We start from the raw sequence: 12,753 nt of genomic DNA on the forward strand, positions 1-12,753 counted from the left end.
ATAGAGCTGATGGGAAGATTCGGAAAGACGGTGGGGACTCGGATTCTGGGAGAACCTAGAGTTTTGAGGGGTTCAGTGGGTACCAGAACGAGGGGACTTTGTGAGGCGTGCTTTGAACTTAAATTTTCTCTCAAGTGCAGTAGTGATGCTGTTATAGGGCAGCCCCGATATTGAACGGGTGCCTGGCTGTGAGTCCTCACCCGCGTGCTTAAAAGAGACTTATTAATACTCCACTACAGGCACACACAAAAGGTTAATAAAAGGTTTATTTACAAGGGAAAAGGAAATAAGGAAAATGTACAACTCAGGGAGAAAATAGGGAAATAAAGTCTTTAATGCGTCCTACCTGATCCGCCGACCTGGAAACCCAAAGGCACTCTCAGAGCTGACCGGATGCTGCGAGCTGGCGGGGAGCCAAAATGGGGGACCCCTCCAAAGCCCATGTGTCTGGCTTTATACCAGCCTGGCTGCTTAACCCCACCCTCAGGTCCCAGCCACCTTCCCTTTGGTGGTGATGGGATTTGGAGTTCCCAGTGTCTTTGGCCTGGGCTGGGGGTGGAGTCCACAAAGCCTGTATGGAATTAGCTTTAGGACATCCTTTTCCCCCTAACAATACCACCTTGTCTACCTGTTTTCTACGGTGAGTTAACATGTTGTGCTTCTCCCTGACCAGCTCCAGCTTGATTGTCATTAAGGAATAAGTTATAAGTGAAGCACAGCGCATAAGGGAGTTCCATTAAGAGAGCAGCAAGGGACAGAGTTGAATCTCTGTGGGGTAGTACAGTCAACTAATATGACTCAGCACCTAGTAACAGTTTTGTTTTCATCCACAAGAGTATTCAGCAGATGAATTTGTGAGTTCGACTTCACTGAGACTGATTTTGACTGGTAGTTGTGTAAATTGAATATGGGAACTTTTGTTAATAAAAACCTGAATTGGGGGTGTCCTTTAATGCTGTTGCTTCTGAATGAGCTGGGTTTTGTACAAAAACTTCCATTTCTTTGCTGAAAGTCAAGAGTATGATGCTTTAGTCCCAGGGCCCGATGTGACATGGACATTTAGTGCTCCCTGCAGAGCAAGTGTTTATTTTCATTAGCTGTAAATTATAAATCCTGATGTCTGAAATTAGGGCTCTTATTGCTTTCCTCCTATTTTAATTCTTGTAGGTGATTCTTCATTCTGCCATCTGCATTTTGGACTCTTCTCATAATGGAGTTTCCTGATTTAGGGAAGCATTGTTCAGAAAAAACTTGTAAGCAGCTAGGTAAGCACTTTTAAATGGATATTAATTTCAAAAAATGAATATTTGTTGCCTGTAAGTTGGGGAGACCTGCCATTATATTACTTAGCTATCTTTATCTGGGTCTTGACTTCAGTTTTGAGAATCTGAATCAGAGTTGTGGGTTCAGTTCAATGCTGTTGATTAGCCTAACGAAGGCCAGGTACCACGCTAGCAGCCAGGGCAAGAGGATATAAGTAATGTGCTGCTTAAATACTCCTTATGGCCACATGACATGGGTTTCTTTTGAAAAGATAACTTTAAAGATTTTTCAGTGTTGTTGATACTGTGAAGTCCATGACCCCCAAAATGTTTTTCTAGTGTGTTGTGCCTCAGGGATGTATTTATCTTGAGAGACATAAAGTGCTTAGTGCAGGTGAATAATTGTATATATGATCTATAGTTCTTTTGTTCTAGTATTTAAAAACACTTTACTCTTTTTTTTTTTTTTTAGATTTTCTTCCATTAAAATGTGATGCATGTAAACAAGATTTCTGTAAAGATCATTTCACATATGCTGCACATAAATGTCCTTTTGCATTCAAGAAGGTAATTTAGTATACGTTATTTAAAAGATTCTAATCCTCACCCTCTCAAGCTGCACTGTCTGAAATAGTGGATACAAGCTACATGTCACTTATAACTTAATTAAAATTAAGTTAGACATCAAATCAGTTTTGAAGTCACATTATTTTGAGAGCTCAGGTACTCTCGTGCATGGCTGACTTATTGAACGGGACAGGTGAGAAACCTTTATTTTTTTTATTTTTTATTTTTTAAAGATTTATTTATTTATTTATTTATACAAGCACTGGGTACAGTCAGAAGTGCAGGAGGGTGAGAGAATTCACCAGAGCCAGAGGGGAGAGCAAAGCAGGCAAACTGATGAAGTACACTGCTGAGGGGAGCAGCGGGCGGCAGGAGAAGTCTGCGCACCATGTGGGACCCTCACCCGGTGGCCGCGGATCGAACCGGCGCTGCAGAGACTGCAGGCAGCTTCGCAGCCCAGCGCTCAACTGCTGTGCCACTGCAGAGGCCTGAGAAACCTTTACTTGGTCTCAGAAAGTTCTGGACAGCAAGTTTCTTTGATCATTATACTGAGGGAAAATAGATGTATCTTCATGGGTGGAGGAAATAGTTTAATCCTTGACATGGAATCTATTCTGGAAAGTATTCAAAACACACTGTACCCAGTGCTTGTATAAATAAATAAATAAATCTTTAAAAAAAAAAAAACCCTGCTTAGTTGGGTAATTTCCCAACCTTGTCATGATAGGTGATTCAGCTAGCACATGATACAAACTGGAAAATGACTTTCAGAAACTGAAAGAAAGTCCAAAGCTTTTAAGATGTTTGTTGTGGTGGTTCCCAGCCTGCATTCTTATTGTTTCAGGATGATTCACACATCATGAGTCAACGCTGTGTATCAGCAATCTGTTCCTTTGCCATGGGGCAGTTAGAAGCGTGAATGACTTAGCATTCCATGCTTTGACCAGCATTGGACTGGGTCTGACTTTCCAGCTTTTTCTAGATCATTGTAAGGTGTGCGGAAGGGTGACTCATCCCTTATGTTTACCAAGTACTGATGATTAGGCCAAATTGTCAGGCTTATTTGTTGAGTTGGACTTCCTGTATCCCTAGATAGGGAGAAGCTGCCTAGAGGTCATTTAGCAATACTTTAGTTCTTAAATTTGGCAGATTTGCCCAAGTCCTGGGTCACTTTCCCACTTGACCAGAACATTCTGTTATTACCTGTCATCTCACTTTGCTCATGAATTTCTTCAACTCCTACCCTCGCTAAGAGGTTTTTTGTTTTTTTTTTTTTAACTGTTTTGAGCATTCAGCTGCTGGTTTCCCTGTTTGTTCCTTCCCAAGCCCCTGCAGTCTGTCTGGATGATGGTTCTGGGAGTTCAGCCTAACTGTGTGCTGCTCCCTTCTTGGCTAATGAGCGAGTTTCAGTGTGTGGGAAGCCACAGGAGAATCAGAAAGACTACTGGCAATGCAAGTGAGCTGGAGTGTTTTCATGGCCAGTGTTTTCTTCGGCCATCTCCACTATGGAGCTGTCGGACCTAGACGGTGCCTGCCAAATAGCCCCCCTATCCTGAGATCACGGAGGTTGATTTTCTCCACTCCCTTCCTTCTTGCCTTTTACTGACTATCCCTGGGTCATTTCTGCAGTTGGCTAGTAGTCCCTGGTGTGTACATTCCCCTAGTCTACTAATCCATGGTACATACCACCAACACTGCCTTCTTGTGAGTGGTCAGAATATCAGTGTTTCTACTTTTCTTTTCTTCTGTGAGTTTTGAATGTCTGCATTCTGAAATATCATCTTACATTCATTATTTTTAGGATGTTCGGGTCCCAGTTTGCCCACTTTGTAATAACCCAGTCCCAATAAAAAAGGGAGAGGTGCCGGATGTAGTGGTTGGTGAGCACATGGATAGAGACTGTAAATACCATCCTGGGAAGAAGAAAGAGAAGGTAAGGACAGATTCTGGTCTATTTCCTTTTCATTCTTGGTCCTTGTAGGTTTAGCCTTGTTCAGGAAGTCTCTTATCTACCATAGTCTTAGTTTTTTGGAGGGTCAGAGCCTTTATGTGTGCATAATCCCCTCATCCCCCATAATCCCCTCACTTCTCCTGAGATAACAGTTTTTCAGAGCTTCTCAGCCTTCTCCCAGGCCCTCCCTGCTGCCTCCTCCCTGAGGGCCCCGTTCTCCCCATGGACCCTTCTGTTCTGTGCTGGTTGTTTTTCTGAGACTGGCTGCTTTCTCAGATGCACTGCTCCCCCATCCTGTCCTGATACTCTTCAAAATAAGTCAGGTGGGCTTTTTTTTAAGAGAATTTGTCTGTGGAAAATTGTTTTTTTGTCAGTTTAAATCACAACTTCTAGCCATGGATCCTGGTTTGTGGTTACCAATGACTTTGCATTAAATACAGGATAGTTAGCTGTATTACAACTAATAAACGTGAGACCCATTGACTCTTCTTTCTGTTCTCCACCTCAAAGTGGAGTTAGCCTACACAGAACCCTTGTGGTAAGCTTACTCCATCCCCCATTCTTGACGCTACTCTTCCATGCTGCTGGTGCCATACATCCCTGCATTTTGCCTCCATGTCTTCTGGAAATACCTTTAAAACCTCGTCTCTATACAAGACATGTTCCACCTGGCATGCTTCCCTACCAATTTGACACAGTCTTCCTCAATCTCAAGCAAACCCAGATTTACCACTCAGGCGCCTCCCCATCCTTTTCACTCCAGAGTACTGACCCCCACACCCCCACCATGTTCCCCTGGAGCATTGCTCTCCACTCTTCGTGCATGCCCAGGTCATTCTGCCCATCTGCCAGAGGGCTGCCTGACTTTATTACCTTCTCAGAAGGCTTCCCCCACCAATAAACACCAGTAACTAGTGGGTGTAGGGGCTATAGATAGATGTTCTAGTTCTCTTGCTCCTGGTGGGGACAGTGTCCTCTGTCCCTGGATCCAGCTGCTCTCTGGAGCTATGTATGAAGCTGCTTGCCTGGCCGCCTCCTCCTCCCCTTCCACATCTCTGGTCCCCACTCCCCTGGTTTGGGGTTTGGTCCTAAGAACAAATTCCCAACTTACTGTGCTACTTTTTTGTATTTCTCACTTGCCAAAACCTTGCTTTGTCTCTTTAATCAGTATTCATCTCTTTACTGACACAAAACTGTTTGAATGAAACTTTGTGTCTCTGGTTTAAATGTTAATGGTTTACTTGGGGGTTTGATAAATAATAAGCTTGCTCAAGCAGTTGAATTATCATTTAACTTCTGTATTCTCAGATTTTTTCATACCGGTGTTCCAAAGAAGGATGCAAGAGGAAAGAGATGTTGCAGGTGGCATGTGACCAGTGTCATGGCAATTTCTGTATTCTGCACAGACATCCTCTGGATCACAGCTGCCAACATGGGCTTCCCCCCATCAGTGCAGCCGGGTGAGAAGAATCTTAGCTATAGTGCCTTCAGACTTGCAGCAATAGAGTAGCCTTTGAGCATTGTTCCAGACTATGTTTTTAAATTTCTGCTATAGGAGTTTGGATGAATATAAGTTAAATTAAAACTGGATTCTAAATTAACATTGGATTTTAGTTGTATTGTTTCCTGTGTCTGCCATAACAAAGTACCACATTTGGGTGGAACTTAAACAACAGAAATTCATTCTTTCCGAACTTTGGTGGCCAAAAGTCCAAGATCAAGGTATCAGCAAGGTTCGTTCCCCCTGAGGCTGGGAGGGAGACTGTCCTAGGCCTCTCCCAGCTTCTGCTGGCTTGCTCTCTGTTATTGGTGTTCCTTGGTTTGTAGATCTATCGCCCCGATTTCCGCCTCCATGTTCACAAGGCCCCTCTCTCTCTCCCTGTGTGCATTTCTGTCCAAATGTCCCATGTTTATAAGGACCCCCATCGTATTAAACTGTCCTGATTTGCTCCACCCTGACCCCATTTGAACTAATCATGCCTGCAGTGGTCCTGTTTCCAAATGAGGTTACGTTCTCTGGTTTAGGTTTAGGTCTCCAACCTATCTTTTGTAGGGACACAATTCAGCCCCTTACATTAATGTTATTAAACAGGGGTACCTTTATCAACTTGAATAAAAATGGAAGCATAAGTTACTTTTTAATTACATTTGATTGTTTTTCTTGTCTGTATCTGAGTATCTGAGTAATTGTACAGTAACTCTATTTATGTGACTTTCTTGGTAAGCAAAGGAGTGGGTGGAAGTTGATCTAACCTTTCTGTGTAGGTGTTCAGCTGAAAGAGCCTCTGAATCCAAGTCTTCGGGAACTTTGCGCAAGCGGACTTGTAGTTGGCTAGCTCAGCGACTCAGGTATTAGTCCACACAGAGTGCATGGTTATAGCTGCTTTCGTGTGTGGTATGGTAGTAATCCCTGTTGAAAAGTTGCTACAGTGCAGTTAATAACTGGCCATCTGAGATTACAAGCTCCATTGGCATATAATGTAATCATGGGGGGAGGGCGATACAGGACTTGAACTATAGCATTCTCAAACCCCAAATTACAGATGCAGTTAATTCTAGCACAAAGTGTAGTCAAGCAGTAGTATTGTGTAGCTGATGGCTGAAATACTTTATTTGGCGAAGATCTGAACTACCACTGTTAGTTCAAGACAAACCTAAAAAAATAAGCTATTTTATTCTCTTTCAGGTGGAAAGTGAAGAGATGACAGGACTGTAGCTGTTCAAACTGACACATTAGCTAAGTTGTATTTATTATTTTCACTTTATAGGTAATGTGTGCTATAGTGCTTTCATACTTCCACAGTTGAAAATTTTTTAAAGTGTTTCCAATAAAATGTACAAACTCATCTTGGTAAAATGGATGATCAAAAGGATATTAATATTTTAAAGTGAGCTAGGCTACTAAAATAACCTTACCACCCACCCCCCAAATAAGAGACAGTAGCTTGAAGAGCAAAGAATTAGCACCAGAGGCCAAACCTAGACTTCCAGAAGCTTCTTTCACTTAACATACAGCAGACAGCTCTATCTTTATCATGTGGCTTCTATAGTGATTGGCCATCTGAGCCCAGGAAAGGGGGTCGTTGTTCTGCCTGTGTTGTCAAGGTTCCTTGTCCAAAGGTGGCCTCATCCGACCTCTCTCATTCGCTGACAGCAGTCCTGTTACCACACTGACACCACGTAGTGGACTTGGGTGGATGAACTCAATGCAAGTCAGGAGAGCTTTCATTGCCTGGGCCTAGGTGTTAAGAAATGAGCTGAAACAAGGTGTCACACAGGTTGAGTCCTGATCTTAACCCATTGGTAACCCAGCAGTGCATTCCAAACTCTGCTGAGACCATTTATTATACCTGGACTAACAAAAATCTGATTTTATTTTATTTATTTATTTTTTTTTAAGATTTATTTATTTATTTATACATGCACTGGGTACAGTCAGAAGCGCGGGAGGGAGAGAGAATTCACCAGAGCCAGATCGGGGAGCAGAGCAGGCAGAAGGACCGAAGTACACTGCTGAGGGGAGCAGCGGGCGGCAGGAGAGGTCTGCGCGCCATGTGGGACCCTCCTCCGGTGGCCGGGGAGCAGCCGGGGATCGAACTGGAGGCTGCGGGCAGCTTCGCAACCCAGCGCTCAACCGCTGCGCCACCGGGGAGGCCCCAAAAATCTGATTTTATAACCTCAAAATACAATGGTGGGGAAATGAAGCTTGTAGTTTCTATAAACAGTCTTATTGGTCTTATTTGGTGATACTTGGTTTGGACATATGAATCTGAAACTTGAGCTGCATCAGAGTCCTGTGAGGCCAGGGGGCTTCTTAAACCAAAGTGCAGGGTCCATGCCAGAGTTTCTGATCCTGTGGGTCTGGGGTGGACCCTGAGAATTTAGCTTCAAGGTAAAGCTGATAACCTGCTCCGGTCACCACATCTGGACAAACCTTTCTGCCTCTCTGCTGTGCAGTACAGCAGCTAGGAGCCATATGTTATGGAGCGTGAAAAACATAGCCAGCAGTGTGATTCAGTTATTAGAAAACTTTTAAGTATGTTAGGAACTTAGGTATGTGAATCTATTGTTTCAACTATAAATTTTATAGACTGCAAATATAGATTAGGTCTTTCTCATGCAAATATAATGTCTAAGTTGAGATGTATCTAAAATGGAGATCTAAAACACCCTGGGCTTTGAAGATGCCAAGAAAAGGTGAAATATGTTTTTCATTGTCTACATGTCGAGATGATAATACTTTGGATATAACATGAAATAAAAGCATTAAACTTTTGGTTTTTATTTTTAATTGTACTACTAGAAATTTTAAAAATAGGTAACTTGCATTATATGTTCATTAGATAATGCTGTTCTTGATCATACAACTAAAGGATAGAAAACATCCACATTTTATCAGCAAGGAAAATAATCAATTTAGGAATCTACTCAGATTTGATTGGGATATTTAAGTGTAGTACCTAACAGTCACAGCACTTGGTGTTTTACCATCAGTGCTGTGTTTATAAGCAAATAGTTCAAAGATATGAAAGGTTAATAGACAAGTAGCTCAAAGGGATGAAAGGTATGAATAGTTCAGTGTCCCCTTGTTCCTGCCTCACACTCCCCAGTATGAAGTCACTGCCCACGATGTCACCTGTATCCAGAAGCTTCTGCATTTACAACAACCTATGTTCCCACACATCAAGGTCCTGCTTGAATGTTCTACCCACTCTACCTGCTTTTTCCTGTGTCTTTGTCACCAACATCTTTCTACACCAGCAGGAGTAGGTCTCATTCATAAGCAGCTACCTGCTCTTCCAGTAAGTAGGACATGCCCTTTCCCTGGCAGTCTGCTGGTAATGAACACAGTGATTTCTAGTGTTAGTGTTGCTATGCTGAAGGGTACATATATTTTAAGTTTTGATGGAAGGTCAGAGCTGCCATGTAGAAAATCATTTATCTTCCTGTCCCTCTATTTTCCCATACCCTCATCAACTGTGTTTTATTGGTTTGGTTTTTTCCCCTAATATGATGAAAGCATGGGATTGTCTTACTTTGAATTAGTGTACCTTTAATAAATGAAGTTAAGTATCTCTTACTGATAATTGCACCTTTGAACTTCAACTAAGGGAGTCAGCTGGGATGGATCATGTTGAGGTACTCATGACACAGTTTGACCCTGGCAATGTGCCAAGAGATAGGGACACCACCAGGGTTTTTGAATTTTTTTTGATAGTCCAGAGGGCTTTTTTCATAGGAAATGCCAATATATTATTAGTAGGAATTTTGGAGAGTTGTTTTTAGTGTCAAAAATTTGTATGCAATTTTGAGAGAAGATTGAGCAGCAAGTTTTGTGTTCCCCATCTGTCCAGGTAGGAAGGGGGTCACTTCCCTTAGCTGCTGGAGTGCTTCAGTGGAAATGTTTGGGAAGCACTGGCAGCAGCAGGAGCATCCATGTTGTGAAACAGAATTAAGTTAGGTCTCACATTTTGGGAGTCCCTTGGAGCTTGCTGTGTGACTGGGCTTTCTTTACCCACAAACAGCACCAGAGAGTGTGCTGAGGCTAATGTGCTCCAATAAAATGTGAGAGGATCATACCTGTCTTTTCCCACCTTCTCTGGCTGCCTGCCTTACTGGGGCAGAGAAGCCTCCAAACATAGTAAAGTCAGACAAGCCCAAAGCTTCATTGCAAGATGACACAGGCATGTGTGTGGTACCAGGTGCCCAGTCTGTCACCCTCCAACCCCAGTGATGACTAGAGGCAACTTGATGGGGTTGTTGAATTGGGGATCATGGGAGCCCACGAGAAGCTGAACATTCTCTCGCTGACTGGGACAGACTTGTCAGGTGCTTGTCCTCAGTGTTGCCACCTGACCCTCAGCTAGCAGGAGATGCACGGTTGCCGGGCTGCTTTCTTCCCTTGCTTGAGTTGGGCCCTGCTGGTAGGGCCAGAGCCAGACTGTGCTTCCATGTTGCATCTCTTCGGACTGCTGACTCTCTGGTTTGTGGGCTGCAGTATCAAGACATGTTCACAAGATGTCACCCAAAGGCCTTCTTCTGAATCACCGAGAGGGTGGACTGCTGAGTCATAGTTCTGAGAGAGAAGCTGGGTGCAGAATCCCTGGAGGGGTGGCTATAACCAGCCCACCACCCCTCAGTCAGTGTGTGTAGGTTACATGGGATTGCAGAGATTTATAATTACTTTTTTCTTCTCAAGAGCAAAATCCTAGCCTTTTTATTGAGAGAGAAAAAGGTGGGTCAAACTGAACACTGGATTTAGGGTTTTAGGGAGGGTTGAGTCTGATGATATCCTGACTCCCACCCTGGCTCCAAACTTATTAACAAGGCATTCCACAGATCAGTCCCTAGGATGCAAAGTACATCAGTCATTGGCCCCCTGGGCACTCCCGATCCTACCTTGTGATTAATACCTATTGCCCCAGGGTAATCAGTCGTCCTGCTCTGGTCTAACTGTACACACACTAGTTATTATAAATAATGCTGCAATAAACATTGTGGAGCATACAGTTTTTTGAGTTGATGGTTTCTGGTTCTCTGAGTGGGATTGATGAGTCATATGGTATTTCCATTTTTCAGTTTTTTAGGATAAGTCCAGACTTCTTTCCAAAATAACTGCACTAGTTTACATTCTACCAACAATGCATTAGTGTTCATCTTTATCCACATCCTCCCTGGCACCTGTTGAGGTGTGAGATGATACCTCATTATGGTTTTGACTTGCATCTCCTTTATTAAAAGAGAATGTGGGCCTCCCCGGTGGCGCAGCAGTTGAGCGCTGGGTTGCGAAGCTGCCCGCGACCTCTGCAGCGCCGGTTTGATCCCCGGCTGCTCCCCAGCCACCGGAGGAGGGTCCTGCATGGTGCACAGACCTCTCCTGCCACCCGCTGCTCCCCTCAGCAGTGTACTTCGGTCCTTCTGCCTGCTCTGCTCCCCGCTCTGGCTCTGGTGAATTCTCTCACCCTCCCGCACTTCTGACTGTACCCAGTGCATGTATAAACAAACAAACAAATAAATAAAAACATGCCTCTATTTTAAAAAAAAAAGAAATTAAAAAAAAAAAGAGAATGTGAGCATGTTTCCATATATCTGTGGGCCTTCTGTATATCCTTTTTGGTAAATTATCTTTTCAGATCTTCCTCCCCATTGGAGTTAATTTTTTTAATATGGTGTCACATTAGGGTCCAAGTTCCTCTTTTCCATGTGGACCTCCAGTAATCCTAGCACAATTTCTGTCTCCCTTTGATATATTGCTAACTTTTTTGTTGTAGTTAGCATTTTCTCATCAAATGGCCTGAGAATTCCAGATTTCATCTTGTCTTTTTCTGCCCCTGCCCTAGAATCAGACATATCTCCTCTAAACTCTTTAAGTTATTCTAATGGGAATGGTATTTAGAAACCAGGCCTCTCTGGGTGCTAGAAGCGCTCAGTGCTTCTGAATGTCACTGCTTCTAGGCCCTTTTAACATGCAGAGCTATATTTATTTTCTGTATCCTCTATGACTTGAGATGACTTGAGGACTTGAACATGGTAGTGACCTTCAGGAAAGAAGATGAAGATGCCAAAACTGGCCTGATAGAATATATAGGAAGGGAGGGATGCATGCCTCCTAATCTGGCGTGTAATTTTCTGCAACAGAGGCATGGCTGCCCTTCAAACCCCAGGGTCCTGTGCCAGAGGTTCCACACAGTCTTCATCTACTACACACATCTCAAAATCTCCTGGATCTTACAAATTATGAGGCTCAGTACTACAAACTGCATCTGCTTCAGAGTCTTTTGCTTTGGGCCCCACTCTTCCCCAGCAGACTTCCAAGTTACCCAATAAATCAGTGGTGGCCATGTTAAACAGGATCTGCTGCCTCCCAAATCCCAGGGGCCAGACAAGGGAAGTAGAACTGTTTCTTCCTGACATAAGAATTGTGTTTGTTTTATGTTTATTCATAACAAATTAACATAAAAATTAGCATCTTAAAACATTTACTACCTCACAATCTCTGCTGGTTGGGAATGAGGGTGTGGCTTAGCGCGCTGACAAAACTATAATCAATGTACCTACTGGTGTTTTATGTTTCAACCCATTTCCAATCTCGATCACATGACTAGTAGGAGTCCCTTCTGGAAGGCCACTGGATTAAGGGACTCAGTTTCCAGTTAACTGAAGGCCTCCCTTAGCTGCCTGGGCCTCCACGGGCCTCACCAAAGGGCAGTTCCCAACATAACAGCTGGCTTTCATCATGGTATTTGGGGTAGGGCACAGAGTCTGAAGTCCAAGCCAAAGCCATATATGAGAAGCTGGTGTCTTCTCCACTGATACCCTCACCAGCAGTTTGCCAAAACCCCAGAGGTTTAATTACCAAAAATCTCGGTAGTTTTTTTCCCCATAGATTCCGCCCCCCACCCCCTTTTAGGGGGTAGAGTTTGGAAAGCGCCACCTCCTACCTTATAGTTGGCTATGAGCGCCACCCACTGGCTCAGAGGTTGCTCCTTACTGTTCCTCTTACACTTGGTCCCATAATATTTCACTGTGAAATTAGCACTCTGATGCCATTAAGTTGATTTTTAAAAAATGATTATATTTGACCAGCATTTTAACTTCTCGATGGGAGGCTGAGCTGAATGCCTGACTAGTCATCGGAGCTAAAAGCAAAACTAAACAATATATTATAAATATACTTATATATATTTATTGCTGAAGCGAATGTGTGAATGAAAACTTTTTCTTCGTAAAGCCAGTTTGAAAGCAGTTTGAAAACTAGTTTTTCCCTTAGTGAATAAAATTGACATGCATATATATGTCTGTGGCCCTGCAAATCTACCTGTACATGCCCACAGACTCGTATCTGTGCAGGATGTTGATTATACATAGTTTGTGATAGCATACAATTAGAAACAAGTTAATTAACCATAAATAATAAAATTAGAACACCGGCTTGTAATAATTCCCTCTTAAAAAGAATCTTCCCTTGATTCC

At 43.1% G+C, this 12,753-nt stretch overlaps 1 protein-coding gene across 1 annotated transcript; it reads left to right on the forward strand.

The window, feature by feature from the left end:
• Nucleotides 1-1,210: 1,210 nt before the first annotated feature.
• ZFAND2A (zinc finger AN1-type containing 2A) lies at nt 1,211-5,307 on the forward strand (the record flags this gene model as incomplete). The annotated part of the gene is made up of 4 exons (XM_084249116.1): nt 1,211-1,265; nt 1,735-1,829; nt 3,631-3,762; nt 5,089-5,307. 4 exons carry the CDS (start codon nt 1,211-1,213, stop codon nt 5,242-5,244), a joined length of 438 nt encoding a protein of 145 aa, XP_084105242.1. The 3' UTR covers nt 5,245-5,307.
• Between the last annotated feature and the right edge of the window lie 7,446 nt (nt 5,308-12,753).

The sequence above is a fragment of the Talpa europaea genome, assembly GCF_964194135.1.
Source record: "Talpa europaea genome assembly, chromosome: 12".
NCBI lineage: Eukaryota > Metazoa > Chordata > Mammalia > Eulipotyphla > Talpidae > Talpa > Talpa europaea.